This window comes from Tympanuchus pallidicinctus, unplaced genomic scaffold, assembly GCF_026119805.1.
Source record: "Tympanuchus pallidicinctus isolate F22 unplaced genomic scaffold, pur_lepc_1.0 scaffold15, whole genome shotgun sequence".
Lineage (NCBI taxonomy): Eukaryota > Metazoa > Chordata > Aves > Galliformes > Phasianidae > Tympanuchus > Tympanuchus pallidicinctus.
In genome coordinates, this window is record NW_026294669.1 from 17635919 (window position 1) to 17655330 (window position 19412).

Here is a 19412-nt window from a genome sequence, read left to right on the forward strand (position 1 = left end):
ATTAATATGCATTTATGCAATCTCTTTTTTTTTTTTTTTTTGTCAATGCACATATGTATTACATCGTGCATTATGAAACTACCTGTTACTCTGGTACGCATACCTGTACAGTTAACACCTTGAAAGAAAAGGTATATATATATATATTTTAAATAATTGCAATAGTACTAAAACAAATGCTAATAAAAACATAAGCTCAATTTTATTTTTTATCATGTAATATCCATGCACCTTGCACTCAGTCCATAATCTGGAGATTTTAAATGAAGAACGTTGTGTCCTGTACATTTGATCTAGGTATGAGTACCAAACTAAGTCAAAGTAGTTTTTGTCATGGCATTCTCTGACATTTTATGATCTCATTATGAAAAGTACATAATGTCAGACACAGATTCACTGAAACACAAGTAAATGTCTGTAGGGAATGATGTAAGCACACTTTGTAAAACAGCCTGAATTTTGTACAATTTACATCATTTTCTTGAATTTGCTAGACTTACACAATTAATAGGTATTTAAAATATAACAGCAGAACTACTTACACCTCATTTTAAAAATGAGTGAAAACAAAACTTTTAATGAAAGTCTACTTTTTATATACATACATGTTTGTGAAAGAAAGTAGAGACTACTTAATAAGAGAAACTAATTCAGTGTTCTGCATTAACCTTTATTGAAAATAATTTGAAATTTCCTATTTTGCAGCTATTTTAAAAATTGTCTGAAATAGAACTCCAAAGTTACTCACGTTTAATGTAAACATCTCTATTCATTTTTAGAAGCATTAATTTTAAAATACAAATATTCACAGCAAATCTTTTCCCAGTCACTAATCCTACTGAATCTGAGAAGAGTATTATAAATGCATTATTTTATTAATATTCTGCTTTCATCATTCCATGACATAGCTAATATTTTAAAAAATGCTGCAGCAGTGGTGGGAAAACTGAGTTTATGAACTGAATTATAAAACACAAAAATAATTACATCTTCTTATTTATAACAGTAAGGAAGTTTTGTGTCATATTGCTAGTAGAAATTACAAAAAACACTCAGTGCTCTGGGACATCTGAACTGTGAGCTAATTAATATATCCTTCTAAACAGATGATATGAATTCAAGTGAAAGAATACAGATTTTTAAGTATTACAAACAGCAATGGAAGAACAACTGTAAAAATAAAAGAAACTGAAAAGAATCAGAATCACAAAGTTGGAGAGGACCTACAAGATTATCTAGTTCAACCATCCTCCTATCACTATCACTACCCACTAAGCTACTAAACCATAATAGCTACCATCTCATAGCACCTCATCTAGACGCCTCTCGAATACCACCAGGGAGGGCGACTCCACCACTCCCTGAGCAGGCCATTCCAGGGCCTGATCACCCCTTAAGAGAAAAAGTTTTCCTTCTGTCTAATCTAAATCTCCTCTGGTGCAACGTGGTTAGAACAGGAAGTTAGGTATCTCATTTATTATATAATAGAATAATCAGAAATTACAGAGTATTTTAATTTTTTAGCTTAAAAATATTTTTGACTCTAGGTGAAAACTGAAAGCTCTATGAACTATTCTAATATAAAAGATGGCTGGCCTGGTTCACTCCTTCTAAGATATAAGTTATAATCCTGGCCTTGAAGAGTAACAGGTTTAATCAAGCTCCAGCTGTCTTCTTTATGTGACATACATTTTCCACTCATATCAAACAACATCACCACCACCAAAACTGGCAGTTTAAAAAAAAGAAATATGTACAGAAAATTTCCTTGTTTTGACTAAATTAGACATGGTTAGTTTCTTTGCTATGCACAAAGTTTGCAGAGATTCAACAGATTTTATGAACTACTCCAGTGGGAGGAGTTTTAGGAGAGATGGTTCATACTTCACCTTTGAGAACATTTAGCTGCCGTTCAGAGTATACCAAACTCAATTAAGAGGGTCTCACTGGTTATACACTAAAAGCTGGACTGAATGGATTATCAATGTACTCAAAAGTTGGTTAGGTGATTAGGCTTGCAGATCAGAAGCTAAAACATTTTTGATCATTAATATAATATTTCCCTCATTAATACTGTTTTTGTTTGTTTTTTTTTTTTTTTCCTTGTCTTTTTAAGATGGAAGTGTCACTGTTGGCAGTGAAAAGTTACTCAGATTTTGAGTACATTTACTTCCAAGCCTACTGTAGCGGTATAAGGTCAAAATCTGGAGCTCAGGATTTCTTTCTTTCTTTTAGGGAACTGAAGGTATAATGGCACAAATACGATAATATTTACATTCAATTATCGTGCTGAAGCCACTTTTGATTGCTTTAGGTAATTAGTAAAGCATAAATTTGTAGTGAGCATCATCTCAAATATAACAAATGAAAGCATGGAAAATTGCAGATGACGAATTTACAAAGAACTTCCACAACGAGACCAAATAATAATTAGCTCACTGACCATTCACATGGTGCAACCTATCGCACATCAACTTATAAATAATTCAATTTTTAATATTCAAATAGTAAGGGAAAATCCAATATAGTCCTCTAATGTTAACGCAAAGAGCAAATGTACCATTAACACAGCTGTTAATGACAGAAATAAAAGGAAAAAAAACCCTGTAACATATAAGTGAAAAAATAAAAGCCTGAAAGAGAGAAATGAGAAAATAAATTGCTAGTGTTGCTTAAAAGAAGAAAGACAACAGAATGAGTAAACAGTTCACAAATCTCTACTAGTTAAAAGTAAAAAACAGTTGTTGGTAACAACCCACTCGAGAGGATTGGATGGGGCCCTGGGCAGCCTGGTCTAGTATTAAATGGGGAGGTTGGTGGGCCTGCATGTGGCAGGGGGGTTAGAGATTCATGATCCTTGAGGTCCCTTCCAACTCAGGCCATTCTGTGTTTCTGTGTGTAATAAATATTACTATATAGAAATGCAACAGAAATTCTTAGCAAACTCGTTACACCACCTTCACTCCACAAATTCTGTATTTCATTGCTTAATCCATTTTCAGCAGGAAAATTCTATTTTCAGCAGGAAATACCTCATTATTCCATCTAGCCTGACTGTTCCCTGACTGTGTAAATTCAATGTAATTACAACCAGTGACAACCATTTTGAAGGGGTCTTTCTATTTATACAGAGTAAAAATAAGCATTTCTAAGTAAGGCTCAAGAATTACTACACTGACAGTTTTCTCAATGTGGGCCTTTTTTTTTTCCTTTAGAATACCAATATCCCTCTCCACATCCATAACTTGGGAAAAAATTAAATCCATGCGTGTGTCTTTTTTAAAGAAAAACAGGAGAAAAAAAAATAACAAATAAGAATCACAGTACTGCTAACATAAAGTAATAATAAGGTGATATGAGCGTCAAATAAAAATTCAAGAATTTTCAATTAAAATATTCAAAGTCCTTGGTTTGATACACCTGTCCAAATTCATGGTAGAAGGAACTTGAAACCAGAGCAGGGTCACATAAACAATATCCACCAAATCTGAATCATTGCTCCATATGTAGCACCAGTAGAATGCCACACTAATGGTTTCTCCTCTCCCATTTAAGCACCTTTTCCAAAATGGCTAGAAAAGTTGTTGGGAAGATATTTTCCCATTCCACCTCTCTGAACAGCTTGCAAGCCCAAGGCACAAAAGTGAGACCTGAAATACTTCTAATATATAATACAGCACAAAAGAATACACAAGAGAGAACATGGGATACTACAACAAAATCACATTAACAACAACAAAAAAAGCTACACGGAAAATGATCCCTAAATGTTAAGTGCGAATTCCCATTTATTCAGAAGAGATAATCAGGGACAGGAAATATGTAACTGATATAACTAATGTTTGTTTCATAGTTTTCGAGTTCCTGAGTTAAGAGTTTTGTGAGGGTACTATTTGCTACCTTGTTTTTAAAAACAGTTGTCTTAATTGTAGCCTTACTCTTTATTTTCATAATTTTTGTATTTTTTTCTTGCTCATCTTTCTCATTTTCAATTTTTCAAGAAAGCCCAGATTGATTTAGACACCTAAATCCTACACGAAAAAATTGACTAAAATTATTTTTAATATCTGTCATTATAAGTATAACTGAACTAAATTCACAATGAAACAATTATTCCTGATGAATAGCTACAGTGATATGAGTTATTAACTTCCAGTGTTAGGCACACATAAACTTCATGAGCAGAATATAACTACATCATTACAACCACATTCAAAAGGAGTATGCAAAATAGTAATAATAAGAAGAAACTTGTTTTACTGTTCCCAGGACTATATCTTTCATTCTGTTATTTTAGCTTCCCCTGAATGAAAAACTGAAGTATAAATGAGAAAAAAAAAACAAAAACAACAAAAGCAAAAGAAAAAAAACACCACCATTTTGAATAAATAGGAGACAATTTATATTGAAAGTTATAAACATTTTAGCATACACGTAACTATAAGATTAAAGAAGATCATTAGGCATTGGGCAAATGAACACAATCACAAAATGTTTGTAATTACATGACAATTAAAAACACGGTTCAACATATGAACAGAACAAATGAAGATTACCTTTCCATTTTCTTAAAGCCACAGGCTGCTAATCATTTTAGACCCTGAATAGTCTTGACAACAATTCAGTTTACAATAATTAAAGCCTACAAAGCATGCAGCTTATGCAACAGAAGTAGTACAGAAAATACCAAAGATGTAACAAGGACAGAGGAACATGTTGGGGCTCCCCCCAACCATGCTGCGATGCGAGTCATGGGACTCAGTGGCTGTGCATGTTTCCACTACATTGCAATGGATGGGGAAAAATATATTGCAACTGAGTAGCATGCAGGCCAGTCAATCTCAAAAGTGATCGTATATATGTATGATTCTTTTAGATAACCTGTGTAAACGTGCTGACACGTTGCTCTGCCTGGTTAAAAAGCACCAGAGCTGCATTCTTGACTGATCCAGCTTGATTTTACTCCTGTGAGAAGAATGGTACGCAATGAAGTTAAAACATGGTACCCCCTTTGGATTGTTTGAGTTCTGGAAACAGTAGAGGTATGGATTGATACTCATTTAAATATGTTTTCCAGACATATTACACGTTTTCAAAACATAACATTTATTACTGTTGCTTAGAGCTTCAGGAATATCCAAGGACACACTGAAAAAGATAAAATTAGTAGAATAGATGTTGCTCTTAGGTTTAACTTTGGCCTGAAACATAGAGAAAAGTTATTCCTAATCTTTACTACATGCTAAATGTATATCTATGATACGCTTTCAGAAAGAAGCAGTGTGACAAAAGAAAACAAAACAGAATTCAATTCTATTGGGTCAAACACGAAAACTTCTAGGTAAATAATATCATCAGTAGACTAAGGATTTATGGTACATTACAGATTGCAATAGGATTTGTTAATCAGTTCTTAAATACAGAACAGTAAAGATCCAGGTGCCTTCAGCTTCTGCATAATTTACATACAAGATGTAGATTTAACAGTTATCAGAGCAGAAGAATTCCTGAATTCAGACATGCCTTCCCCAAAACCAGTATATTTTTAAACATACAAAAGCCAGCATCCTTCCTTTTGATTAACAGTAAGTGAAAGATGTAGCAGCTGTTTGACACGTCATAGCTTCCCTACAATGCAAAATTAATACCATAAAACAAGTTACGAATATGTGTTTGTTTTTAAGAGGTCTCTTGTTAACTTAAGGTCTTCTCAGCTGAGAGGTCAACATAGTGCATTGAGTAACAGAATCTCCAAAAAGAAGATGGACAAAATCAGGCATTCACTATTTCAATATCTGTTTTCCTGACAAATGCAATAAAGTTATTCACCATACTCTACAATAAAAGAAACACCTTAAGAGTCACTTTATTACACCTTTCAAATTAAATTTAATTAGACTTTGCTGCAACAAACTCATTTCTAAAATAATTTGAAAAGAATAAGGGCAAATTCAATGCCAACTTAAAACAAACCAAGAAAAAAACAAAAATACCCCAAACACTGAAACAATCTGGACACACCAATCTAGACTGGAGTAGGGATGTTTGCATCAGCACTGGCAGTTCTAAAGCTGCCCCAATTTAAGGTAAAGCAGATGTCTTTGAAGTGGCTGCTGCAAAATTCCCACCAACAAAAATTAAATATTTTCATTAGTAGTTGTATTTTTTCCTTGTCCTTTTAATACATCATTTTCACCTTATAATACTACCACTGTTCTCCTGGCTTTTTCCCATAATGTAAATTTAGAACTGGAAAACCATTCCTTCTATAATTAGCTTTAGTTAGTACCTTCTTAGTTTATCCTACACAAAGCTGAATTCAGTGCGCTTTAGAAATCAGATGCAAATAGCATTACTATTTTTTTATTATTTTTTATTTTTTAAGATGTCTATTTACTGTTTTTTAACAGCAGTTTACTTGCATCCTTACTTCATGGAAACATTATGCTCATATACTAAACCAATGTCTTTTGTCTGTTTATTCTTATTGTATAATTTATTCCTATACAAAATAATATTATTTGATATTTGGAAAAGACTACTTTTCAAAACTCTTTTATAATGGTTTCATATGTCTTCAAATAATTTTGCCTTTAGCTCCATGTTTCTCAATTCACAATTCATTCTCAGTCTAGTCCGGCAATCTGAAATTGTAATAATTTTCTATTTGCAACAAGGAAGTACTACCATAAGAAAAAAAAAACAAGTGTTCTATGACAGAAGATCACAAAAGTCATTCATATAAACTGGAAGTCATTTAAATCTTACCTCCTTGCTTTCCTCCAAATCTGAGTCGCTACTAAACTCTTCTGTATTTATATGTTCAAAGTCAGACTCTCCAACAGCTATTGGTACTGTAACAGTAAGGCTTGGGTTGTTTATGAACAATGGATAGTCACTGTTCCCTACAACACCAGCTGTTCCATTCTCATTTTTGTGGGAAGTTGTATCTATCTTTATTTCAGCAACGGTACAGTTGGAAATGCAATGGTGTCTTTCATCATTCAACTGATCTGTTGCTGTTCTTTCATTTGCAGCCACTTGTTTCTTCCAGCAAGATTTTTGAATATATTCACCTACTTTTTCCTTCACAAAATCTATTCCCTTCTGAATTCTTGCAACAGCTATCTGTAAATTATTCATTTCATTATCATCCTCGGTAGGAGAAAGGCTGTCTGAACTAAATGAACTCAGCAGCAAGGCCAGAAAAAGGTTCAATACCTGAAAACAAAGAAAATACACCTGTTTGTTTGTTTTTTTTTTTAAATTTAATTCACATGTTTCTTCTATCACCTACTATAAACAACTTAGATTTCACTTTCTCCACTGTGTGATTCTGGAAATTAAACAGTAAATAAAATGTAAATGAAATGTAAGCACAACACCTGCTCTACACACAAAGCAGTTTCATTTTGACAACAGAGATACAGAAATACAAACTACAAAAATTTCTAAGTTCTCCTTCTGCTCATGTTTGTGAAAGGGTATTAAGGTCAGAAATGAATGTATTCAACACTGACTGAACTGATCCAAAACATTTACTTCTCTAGCATAGGGAAGCACTCTGCATCAAAGCATAGTTGATCTATGCAGAAATTGTTTTTTTAAAGGCTGGTATAAACCCACACATATTTTGCTATATGTGACGTAAGACAAAGCAGCCCTTCCCTCAATTCTTAGGTCTCATCATCTTCCAACTGCAAGACAGAATAAATTTCAGTTATGTAAGTCCAGGGTTCACTAAGACTCTAAAGGTATTAGATAGAGCAGTATCCAATTAACCTTTACAGTAGCAGCTCTTAAGGTCTTCAGACCAAGATCTTCTAGGCAGCTCTGAAGACAGAATAAAACTATATTGTTGGGAAGCAAAAGAAAACGACTGGCTATGTGTAATTTCAAGTGGTGCCATCACTGACTAGGAAGAAAATGCCCTCTTAAGTCTGCTTGTGCCAATGGCAAACTCCTATCCAAGGTGAATATTTGTCGTGCCTATGCTACTCTAAGTAACCAGATTAGTCCACAAAGCCCTGAACACATGATGCTTCTCCTCCTCACTCATATCCCCTGAATTTTACCCTGAGATCCAGCCTCCATTTTGAGGATTTTACTTAGGATCAGAAATATAACATGCAGAATCCATATTCTCAGCACTCAAAATCATAAAAAAAACATTTAAGTAATACATTTAATGCTACAAAACTGCTTCATTACTTGTTTCATTATTATTCTTTCTCTACATGAATTCTTGATTTATTTTGGCTACATACCACTAGGTTTCCAATCACCATGACCATCATGAAGACAGTAAGGCACATAGGCTGCCCTGCAACCTCCATGCAGTCCCACATCGTTTCTATCCATTCTCCACACAGCACTCGGAATACAATCAAGAAAGAGTGGAAAAAGTCATGCATGTGCCAGCGTGGAAGTTCGCAGTCGCTAGAGATCTTGCAGACACATTCCTTGTAGTATTTCCCAAACAGCTGCATCCCAACCACAGCAAAAATGAACACAACGATGGCCAGCACCAGGGTCAAATTACCCAAAGCCCCCACTGAGTTGCCAATAATCTTAATCAGCATATTTAGAGTTGGCCAAGATTTTGCCAACTTGAAAACTCGAAGCTGAAAAATGAAAATACAGAGTCATTATTTGAAGCAGTTACAAAAATACTACAGAAATATATTATAATAAAGCATTCATTTTTCTGAAGGGCATAAAGATTTCCTTTAAAGATTAATTTATGAAATTTATAAATCCTACATTTTAAAAGAAAAGTTACTTTTTTGGTAACTTTCAGATATGGCATCAAACAAGACTACAAATGTTTATTTATTTACATCCTCTCTCAATACACAGTAAATTATATGCACACTGTACTGTTGCCCAACCACATTAATATAATTACAGTAATATTACGTCTCTTTTCCTTGAAAAACACTGCTGCTTCTGAACCATAAAATAGCATATGCTATTCAATGGTAAATAATTTCGTAAAACCTGTTTGCTGAGATAGCCTGTAACACTTCAGAAAAAAAACAGTACTATGTAATTATTAGCAATATATTAGTGTATAAATTACAATTCTATTTGCATACGTACAATTAAAATTTACTACACATAATGCATTATCAAATATCATTTAATCATTAATTTATTTACCAATCTGAACGATCGTAGAACAGATAATCCATCCACATTTGCCAGAAAAAGCTCCACCAAACTGAGGGTAACTATAAAGCTATCAAAAATATTCCAGCCAACTTGGAAATAATAAAAAGGATCCATGGCAATTATCTTGAGAACCATTTCTGCTGCAAAAATTCCAGTAAAAACCTAAAAGAAGAATATGTAGTACTAATTTATAAATGATTACAAATTAGCTGAACCAGACGACAAAGAACAACTTAAACATGACAACTTTCTTACAGCAGAACATCAGTAAGGAAAATTATTGCAGAGAAGAAAAGTGTCAAAATCAAAATGAGCTGCAGTGCAATTTGATTAACTTTCAGTTAAGCTTGAGATGCATTTAGTATCTTGTGACGAATAAACCATCTCTAATGCACCTCCAGTTTGCTCCCCATCTGTTCTATGTCTAAATAAAGGAATATTTCCCAGCAAGATAGATTACCTTGCCAGAATGGAAGCTGCTTTAACTAAACTGTAGAAGATATATGAAATGACCATAAAGTGGAGAGTGATATGCTATTAAATCAGTTCTTCAGAATTCACAGTGACAATCTGGATGCCTCCTCTTTGCTAACTGCAAAAAAAAAAGGCCAATTTTGTCAAGGCTCACGTTTGAAGTTAAACTTTTCTGCTTCTGACAGGATACAGAGGAAGCATACAATGCTTCTGAAAAGAGAGGAAATCCATTGTATTTACTGTAAATGTATGCCCACCTGCATCTATAGAGCCACATCAATCACATTTTACTAGGAAGATAAATTATATTTTTAAAAAAATCAAGAATATTCAGTAAACTTTAAAACAGTTCAAAAAGCAAAAAAAAAAAACAACTGCTGACACTATACAAATACAAATGAACAACATCTATATTTGCTAAAAACACCTGGATACTATTCAAGTAAGTGCTGACATTAACAACCTTGCAAACAAAGCTGAATATATTCTCAACTAGGCTGTACTAGAATTATGATTTTGCTACACTGCAATAATGAGAATTAACACTTATAATAAGCATAGGTGAGAAGTACAGCAGATGACCTGTAGTATTTCCATTATAAGAATACGAAAACAACCGAAGCCATCTGCAGACCTGTTTTGTGGGGAAAAAAAACCATCTGTATTTACATATACTCAATATAAAACACAAGTTCTTTGTATTCCAATTGTTATGGATCAGTCAAAGCAATGCTCTTAAATACAAAGATAAGAAAAATACCAGTGCAAAATAGTAAAGTAATATCCAACACTTCTGGTCTTTCGTAAGTTCCTCCAAAAGTAATGCCTCCTATCAGTTTCCATGAAAAGTACAAGAGATACAAAGAGCACAATAACACTATTTGATGGAGCAAATTCTTAGATACAAAACAGTATTTTTCAACATAGCCACTATCATTACCTATGAATTTTCTCCAGCAATGAACAAAAGACTACATGCCACACTAGCAAAAATGTGCATCAGCAGACCCACTGTTACAGAGCTGCTGTGATAGTGTTGTTGCAAGGAAAATGTTGCCCATGCAGTCCATCTTTCTTCAGCTCGAGAAGATGGAAGCTAAAACGTACCGAATCTGGAAAATAAGATGTGTGTGTGGTAGGATAGTTCAGACTAGATTGGTAACATGCTCCACTGTCTTCAAAATGGGGTCTGGCATTACTGTGTTGCAAGAGGAAGGCTGTCTTCTTCTCTGGAAGTACGAACATTCACCTTGGTCAGCACTGCAATGCAGCAGTCAGAGTTAATGGCTTCTCCAGTTTCCAGGAAATCCAGAAGGATCATCCCATTCATATCCCAAAAGACAGTGGAGATCACTTTCCATGCTGATGGCAAAGTGCATCTTGAACTTTTTATTGAGTGGGGAATCCATACATAGCCACACTGCTGACTGCTGTTTTGACTGGCTGATAGTGGTGACACCACATCTTGTCACTGTTAACAATGCAATCCAAGAAACTGTGACCTTCAACCTTGTATTGGTTCAATAGGCCCTGAAAAACCGACACATCATACACTTTTTGCTTCTGTATATTTGTTGGACCCAGCTGAAACAACTTCGCAGTATTCTAATGTTGCCACCATGTTTCCAACAGTTTGAAGCTGATATTCAGGTCCGTACACAGCTCCCTGATCATAATCTGTAGATTTCTACAGACAAGCTGCTCAAGATGTTCTTCACCGTGTGTGCATGGCCATCCAGAATATGGCTTATCTTTCACATCACTGTCATCACTGTTGAAATGCACCATCCACTGTCTCACTGTCCTCACATCCACTGGCAGGTCTCAACAAACATTCAGAAAACACTGATGAATGGCAATGGGTGCAATTTTTTCACATGGGGGAAGTTAGTTACACACCTTTGTTTCATACTCCCATGTCAGACTGCCCCTTTGCTGCCAAACGTCACAAGCAACAAAATATAATGAAATAATGGTGGAAAGATTCAACCTTTATAACCATATCACCAATGTCTGCCACTGATGTTGTGAGCCAACATAATAAAGAGTGAAGGCATTATTTTTGGAGCAACTTTGTCATTAATTATGCTTACAGTAGAAAGGATCTAATTTAGCACCTTTGTTTCTTGTAATGCTGAATAAAATCAAATCAGATTTCTTCTTTTGTTTTCTACCATCCAAAATCTGATCAATGAAAAATATTTGCAGGAATGTCAGTAATGGAAACTATACTTAAACATGTGTGTTTTGTTTTTGTTTTGAGATGATAATACTTTAATAATACTTTCTCCTTTAAATAGAATTCATTTTTATTCGATTATATATTCAGATTGCATCAAATAATATAGTTTGATGGACTTACCTGATTTCCTACTTTAAGTGTATTGTTAAAAGTCTCCGTCATTGGATAATGCTCCAAGGCCATAAACAGTGTGTTTAAAATTATGCAAATAGTGATAGCCAGATCAACAATTGGGTCCATTACAATAAATGAAACTACACTCTTCACTTTTAACCAAAACTCACAACAATTCCAAATTAAGTATGTGTGGGCAAACTTATACCAGCAGGGTGGACATTTTTGTCTGGATTCTTCGAGTTCTAGGGAGAAAAAAAACAAAGAAAAAAAGAAAAAAGAAAAAGAAAGCAGAGCAAACAAGTTGTGAATGGAGTATTTTTTGTTTTAATTGCTTTTTCATGTATATATCCCTGAATCATTAATGATGTTCAGAGGAATCTTCAACTTAGATATAGTTGCAGACTGATAAGGTATTATAAAAATAGAAGAAAAACATTTAAGAATTTTTAGTAAAAGTTGAAAAAGTTGTTCTCGTGTGAACCAGTACAGAACACATACATTTTATCTGTTATGTTTTTAACTTAGCCTACCTATCAGATTCCTTCACTTCTCTAACTATGTACATGCACTTCCCTCCTATCAATTATCTTCAAGGTCTATTTATTTTTTTGCCCGCTATACTTGCAAGTGATACAATACATGCAGACCTATGACTATGCCAAGAAAATTCACTTATCTGCAGTTATAACACACCTTCCATTGTACTTGTGATGATGCCAGCTATACTCATGGCTCTTTGTCTTAGATTGGGATCCTCCAGCAAATCCACTGGTATTTGATATGAGCTTGAACGTCTCTTTTTTATTTCCATTTCTGTAGTAGTACTCTATGAAACAAATAGAATTAGGTAGAGGAAGAGGATAAACTAAATTCACCTTTAGAAATACTGAAAGAATAGGTATCAGAAAGACTCTTCAGTTTCACTGAATTCATAAATATATGCAACTTCCTGTTTGTGCAATTACATTAGAATTTTTTCCACTGTAACATAAACCTGGTATTTGCTTTTTAAGTGAGTATTTTCATATTATACTTCTTAATACTGTTAAGTAACTTATAAAGTACTAAAAAGCAGTTTTGGTATTTGATTTCCAAGTCACTACTGTATTACAATTAATTACCATTAACTTCATACTAAACACAAGTAAGCTTCTTTGCCAAAGAAACAAATCAAACCTGTTACAGCATGGGAACCAGAAAAACAAAACAAAACAAAACAAACAAACAAAAAAAAAACACACAAAAAAAACACACAAAAAAATCAGAGCTCCCAGTTTCATGCTTTCTTTATCAATACTTCAATTCCAAACCAGCTTGATCATAAGATACTTATAATAAGTGATTTATTTAAGGAAATTTCTGCAATAACAATTATTCTCTAAAAGTAACTTCTACAGATCAGCCTGGATCTTATTCTTAAAAACTAAATATATCTATACATTAAACAGCTATAATCTGATTGATTTTACAAATTCCAACATAAGAAATCACAGAAGACTGACCTATCTGACCCTCTAAATGGATATATATATATACATAAATTTTATCGTTTAAAACTGAAGTTACAAATCTGAATTCTATCATTCATACATCTCAATTAAAAGAAAGTTTTGGATGTGCAAGCATGGATGGACCTATTCATACATTAAATAAATGTATGAAAATGAAAGTCTGAGAGAATTCAAGAAGGTTATAACTTTAAGCAATCTCGCTGACGTACATTCAGATGCTGGGACCCAGGTAAAAATTCTTTGTTTTTGGGACCAAACCATTCATAAAAGCAGATTCAGGCAAAACAGAAGACTGACCAGAGGGAGAAAGTGATGAATTTGCACGTAAAATTCTTTAATTAGAGTCTGATCCTAGGCAGTGAAAAACTTTATAATCTCTGAGACTCAGAAAAATGTATTTCGGAGTATTAGAACATAATCCAAAAGGCTATGCTGCATTTCCATAATATATGGTGAGGAAAAAAAAGTAAAAGCTAGCAGATTGCTGGCAGAGAATTAGGAAATACTTTTAAATGGCGGCCAAAACTACAAGGAAAAAAAATATCTAAATAACAAATGAAGAATATGCAGAGTTTAGAATGTTGACTACCCTAATTCTGGATTCTGAAACAGATTCAGCAGTGCAACATTATTTTTATTCAGTACAGAGATGCACGCATCTCTTTACTTGCTACGCAGGTATACAAAAATATGTTATTTTGTTCTCTTTCATTTTCACGCTTCTTACTTTTGAGTGAATCAATTTAAGAACATTTTCATTACAGTAAGACGTACAAAGGCATTCAGAATCTCTCGATCACCCCCCCAAAGCATTCCATTTCAACACAACATTCTCTGGTGCAATGAGGAAATATCACAAAAACTGGGGTACAAAAAATTTCCTTACATTGTCATCAGTTGTTGGTTTGTCTATTGTTACCTCTGGCAGAAGCTGCCCTGTAGGCGACAGGAGACATGGAGGTCTATCCACTAAAGAAACCACTCCATTGCAATCCACAGTGCTATGCATCTTCCCATTCACTGGAAACACTGTCAGCTTTCTTGACGATCTGCTGGCTTGACTAATATTACTACCACGTCGTTCACTGTGTCTCAGTGGTACAAAAAGAGAACCTCTTCTGCTTCCGTTATCGTCAAATGTGCTGTGTTCATCATCAGCAAAGTCATTTTCAGATCCTATCTCTTTTCCATGATCTCTAAAACTGAAAAGACTTGTTCTGCTACTACGTCTGGGAGAAAACAGGGAGCCACGAATGCTTAGTAAAGACTGTAAAAGAAACAAACAAATACACTGGCTGAGGATTTATAATATACAGTATGGATATCCATAATATTAATTTATATTCCCCAGGAATTTTCCATCTTTATTCTTAATACAGTACCATAGGTACACTTCGGACGCATGCATGAGAGATGAGAATTATCTGAATAGGTAAATTTACAGTACACGTAAAACAAATTTTTGGAGAACAGAAGGTGAATATGCATGAGGCCACAGCAATTTCTATTTCTCTATTAGAGAGGAAATAAAGATTTTAGGAATTCTAAAGATCCACGTAGACCATGTATTATGTTAAAAGATATCAAGTGCTTCATATCCATAGTCTTCTACATTGATATATTACATTTAAACTTTCCTTTTATGAATTATAAATGATTTGTTATTTCAAATGAACAATGAAAATGCTATACTGCCATGCACCCGGCTGAGAACCACCCAATCCCAAACTATAAAATGACACTTGCAAGATGCAGTTAGTACTTAAAATAATGAAAATTCTTTTCCTATGTTGTATTACTTTGCAAGGTTACAGTGAAGTTTACTTAATATTACAGTTATCTCACAAATCCAAACAATAAAACAGAGTGATTCACAGCACCTGGTGGGGTGATGTGAGCCGGGTCCCATAAGCAAGTTTATTGCCATCGAACGAAAATCTGAAACCTTTCCTTCTCATACTGCCATCTGACTCAGATTTTGAAAGCTTTGTATCTTTCATGTTATCCTCTTCTCCAGAATGCTCCCTCTGCCTTCTTTTCTTCCGTCTATTTCTCCTTTCTTTGGCACTTTTTGAGCTAAGCTTGGATGCTTCAGAAGAACTGTCTGAAGGTCCACTTTCACCACCAAACTCTGTCATCTCTGCTGCAGCTGCCACTATTGCCTGTCAAAATAAACATTTTAATGTAACATTAAAAGGATATCTGAACTACCAGATGCTTTAAAATTACAAAATTCTTCAAGAATGCCATAGTGTTTATTTCTGAAGTTTGTATCATGACTTGTAAATATGTGACAAAAGCCTAGATAGATTTGTGTTTGGAAAAAAGGCAGGTATTTTTCTTTTAAAAAATACCTCAGCTTCCTCTTGCTGCCTCTTTAGCTGTTCAAGCATCTGCTGCAAGTCTGCCTCCCTCTGTTCTGCTTCAACCATAGTTGCTTGATTTTGTTCTTCATAGGCCATGGCAACCACAGCCAAAATCAAGTTAATCAAATAAAAGGAACCCAGAAAAATAACCAGAACGAAAAATATCATGTATGTTTTGCCAACAGCTCGTAACGTCTAGAAGAGAAGAAGAAAAATAATTCTTGGTGAAGACAAGCATCAATTCCACTATTCAGAAACACTGAGTATGAAAAGTGCAAAACTAAAATTCAGTTGTCCTTCTGTCTGTAGTATTATATAAAATTATCTGAATTACAAAGCAATGAAAATAAAAGAAGCTTTAATATATATGAAAAAAATTAAGGATCATGTTGCTTTGTGGCAAACCTACTTTAAAGCCTAATAGTCTTGAGAAAGAAGTGTGATCGGTGTAATTAATGTAAATCACACATCAAAGATTGGATGCTTAGTATACTTGAAGCATGTTAGCATGCCTTCCACTTGGAATAAAAAAAGAGTTAAAGATGGCACAAATGAATAAATAATTTTAAAGATAATGCTTACTACAACTAACAAATTTTCACATGCTATGTAATGGAAAACTGTGGTAAGAAAATTAGCTTATACAAAGTGCATCTCTTAAGTAATCAAAAACAGGATTAAAGGTGCACAAATTAAGATTCATTTGCATTTTGCTGTCAGAGAACATAATGCTGTAAAAACCGAAGGCGATGAACAAAAACCCTTGTGTACCTACTCAGAACTCAGAAACTATGTACAGATTTTGTACAAAGTGCCCGTAACTGCTTAATTCTGCAACTGAATTTGTTTCTAAAAGCTGCACTTACTCAGCTGCTGTTTATAGCTGTGATATATAACATGAACAAAGGTCCTTTCCATGTCTGTTTTGGGGACAGTCAGACACTAAATAATTTTTACTATTTACTCACCAGCTGATAAAGATTTTCCCAGTAGTCCTGTGTCATAAGTCGAAACAGAGACAAGAAAGCCCAACTGAATGTGTCAAAGCTAGTGTAACCATAGTTGGGGTTTTTACCTGCTTTCACACAGATAAACTCTTCTGGACATTTACTAGGAAAACAAAGGGAAAAACAAGCAAACAACAAACAATGCTTATAAAAGAACATATTAAATTTCTTTTATAATTATTGTACATTGACGTTCTAATTAAGATTCATTAGATCTCATCTGGGAAGTGAGCCTCTGCTATGTGTTGCTTACAATTTAAATGCCATTGAAGAAATAAACAGTGCTTTTATTTTAAAGCCAGCAATGAGCGAACAAATAACTGAAAATTCTTCAAAATTTCATTTTTATGAAAAATCTTTCATCTTTCATTAACAAAATGAAACTTGTTCCACTGCAACTGCCACAGTGATACTTTAAATTTCTGAAACTGTATCTGTTTTGATATTAGGTGATCATTTGTCTACAGTAGGCACACTATCTCTGTCATGATTCTATTCCTGAAAAGGTAAAGATTTTTACACACACGATATTTACACACATATATAGTATAAAATTATCTAATGACTTATAGGCATATGTAAAATGTCTACATAGAAAGATTAAGTATATCTGTTTTAAAGACAAAATTATCAAACAACAACAGATGAACTCACATATCGTAACAAACTAGAAATACATAATTGTTACAAATAATTGCTGCAAAGAGAGACTAAGGCAGTCCTGTGTATGAAGTCCACCAACAAAAATATAAAAGAGGTCCTCCCTCTACTTTGAGTCCGAGCGCCTATTTTAGGGATGTAAAATGACATGAAGTCATTAATGTAGAAGTATGTTCTGAAGTAATTGATAATGCAATATCCACCTGTTGAAATAATATTTTTTCTAGTTACATTAGAGCTATAAAAATGAATTCACAGCAAAATATTTTTCTCATTTAATATTTCTACTCATTCGAGTGTTTAGTTACTATGAACCACAAGCATATATCTTTGATTAATTAGTTAGGTCATTAAATTAGCTTTTTAAGTTTATAGTGGTATTATGTATCTTGCTGTTTACATTAAAGGGTAGTATGTAGTTTTTAGCACATCTTACCCTGCATCTGAGCTATTGCCACAAAGCAGATAATCCTTTTGTCCTTCTAGACGATAAAAATGACCTAAGGGAAAAGTAATGTTAAATTATTATAATTGAGCTAAGGAAGTACTAAGCTGAATACAGCAGCAATAAAACAGTCAGAAGATGCATTTTTGATTTTTTAGGCCAACCCAAAAAACATCACCAAAAAGAAAACAAAACAAACTCACAGAACCAACTGCAGTGAAAGCTTCAAAATGGCTTCCACATAATTACCATCAGGAATGCAATTTTCTTTCATGAATTAAGTTATATCGTTACTGTATTTATACACTGCTGTTCAAGGTCTTCTAGTGTCACTATTTCCCATAACCACTGAGTTAGTCCACATCATCTTTTAATTTTGTGTAACTACCTATGGTTTGCCCTTGTACTCTAGGAGTGATCTGCAAACAAGTTATACATTTCCGCAAGGAAAAATTCATAGAAATCATAGAATCATAGAATCACCAAGGTTGGAAAAGACCTAAAAGATCATCCAGTCCAACCGTTTGCATATTACCAATAGCTCCCACTAAACCATGTCCCTCAACACATCCAGCCTTTCCTTGAACACCACCAGGGTCTGTGACTCCACCACCTGCCACCTCCCACCACTCTCCACCAACCTGATTTGAAAATTACATGGGTGAATATATTTTTGTCAGTTCCCTTAGTTACAATTAGTCCTACAGATGAATACCATCCTCAACATAACGAACTTTTAGAATTTGTTTGCCAAGGAAGTTCTTTCATATCACAGATAGCAAAGGTATTCTTACTTCCACCCTATAATAAAGTCTATCTTAACTATGAAATCTCACATATTTGCCTAGCGTTCTTTTGTCTCAGTAACCTAAAGATAACCTTAAAAAGCACAGGAGAGACTAAGAGAATTTGTTTTGTTCAGCCTTAGGGAAATCTTGTTACAAATATCACATAGAAGACTAACGAAGCGTACTGTGAAAGGATAAGAGCCCACTAGCACATCACAGGAGATTTTGAGTTGATATTAAAAAAAAAAAAAAAACACAACCAGAATCAATTACAGTCATCAAACAGTGGGCTCCCCAGACGGGTTATGGTATCTCTGTCCTTGGAGAAAATCAAAACCTGACAGAAAATAACACTGAGCAGCCAGCTCTAACTGGATCTTGCAGCTGAGCAGCAGCTTAACTCTGAAGGCCTCTTCTAGCCTGTATGATTGTGCAATTCCAACATAACCCTATAAACATTTCATAGCATAATCAACTCAATAAACAATCATGTCAGTATGAAAATATTAAATACGTACTCTTTGTCATTCTGTTTAATCAATTTTTACTTTTAGCACAACACAGTAATCTGTTTGGGTGTGTGTATTTATACACAAATACTTCAGCATATTACGACAGTAATTCTTAC

The 19412-nt window shown here is 34.1% G+C and overlaps 1 protein-coding gene across 9 annotated transcripts in view; it reads right to left on the minus strand.

Moving 5' to 3' along the window:
• Positions 1–19412, minus strand: part of LOC128076841 (sodium channel protein type 1 subunit alpha-like) — a 247524-nt gene that overhangs the window by 121116 nt on the left and 106996 nt on the right. For 3 of the 9 annotated variants that reach the window (XM_052675070.1, XM_052675069.1, XM_052675074.1), the window contains 10 exons: positions 17988–18051; positions 16853–16994; positions 15873–16079; positions 15399–15680; positions 14405–14785; positions 12701–12833; positions 12011–12249; positions 9163–9336; positions 8268–8624; positions 6769–7221 (listed from right to left, as the gene is read on the minus strand). The exons of 4 other annotated variants lie outside the window; for them this stretch is intronic. In XM_052675070.1, coding sequence (XP_052531030.1) covers positions 6769–7221; positions 8268–8624; positions 9163–9336; positions 12011–12249; positions 12701–12833; positions 14405–14785; positions 15399–15680; positions 15873–16079; positions 16853–16994; positions 17988–18051 — 2432 coding nt within the window. The remainder of the gene's footprint in view (positions 1–6768; positions 7222–8267; positions 8625–9162; positions 9337–12010; positions 12250–12700; positions 12834–14404; positions 14786–15398; positions 15681–15872; positions 16080–16852; positions 16995–17987; positions 18052–19412) is intronic. 2 more of the 9 variants (XM_052675072.1, XM_052675071.1) reach the window with 1 other exon arrangement.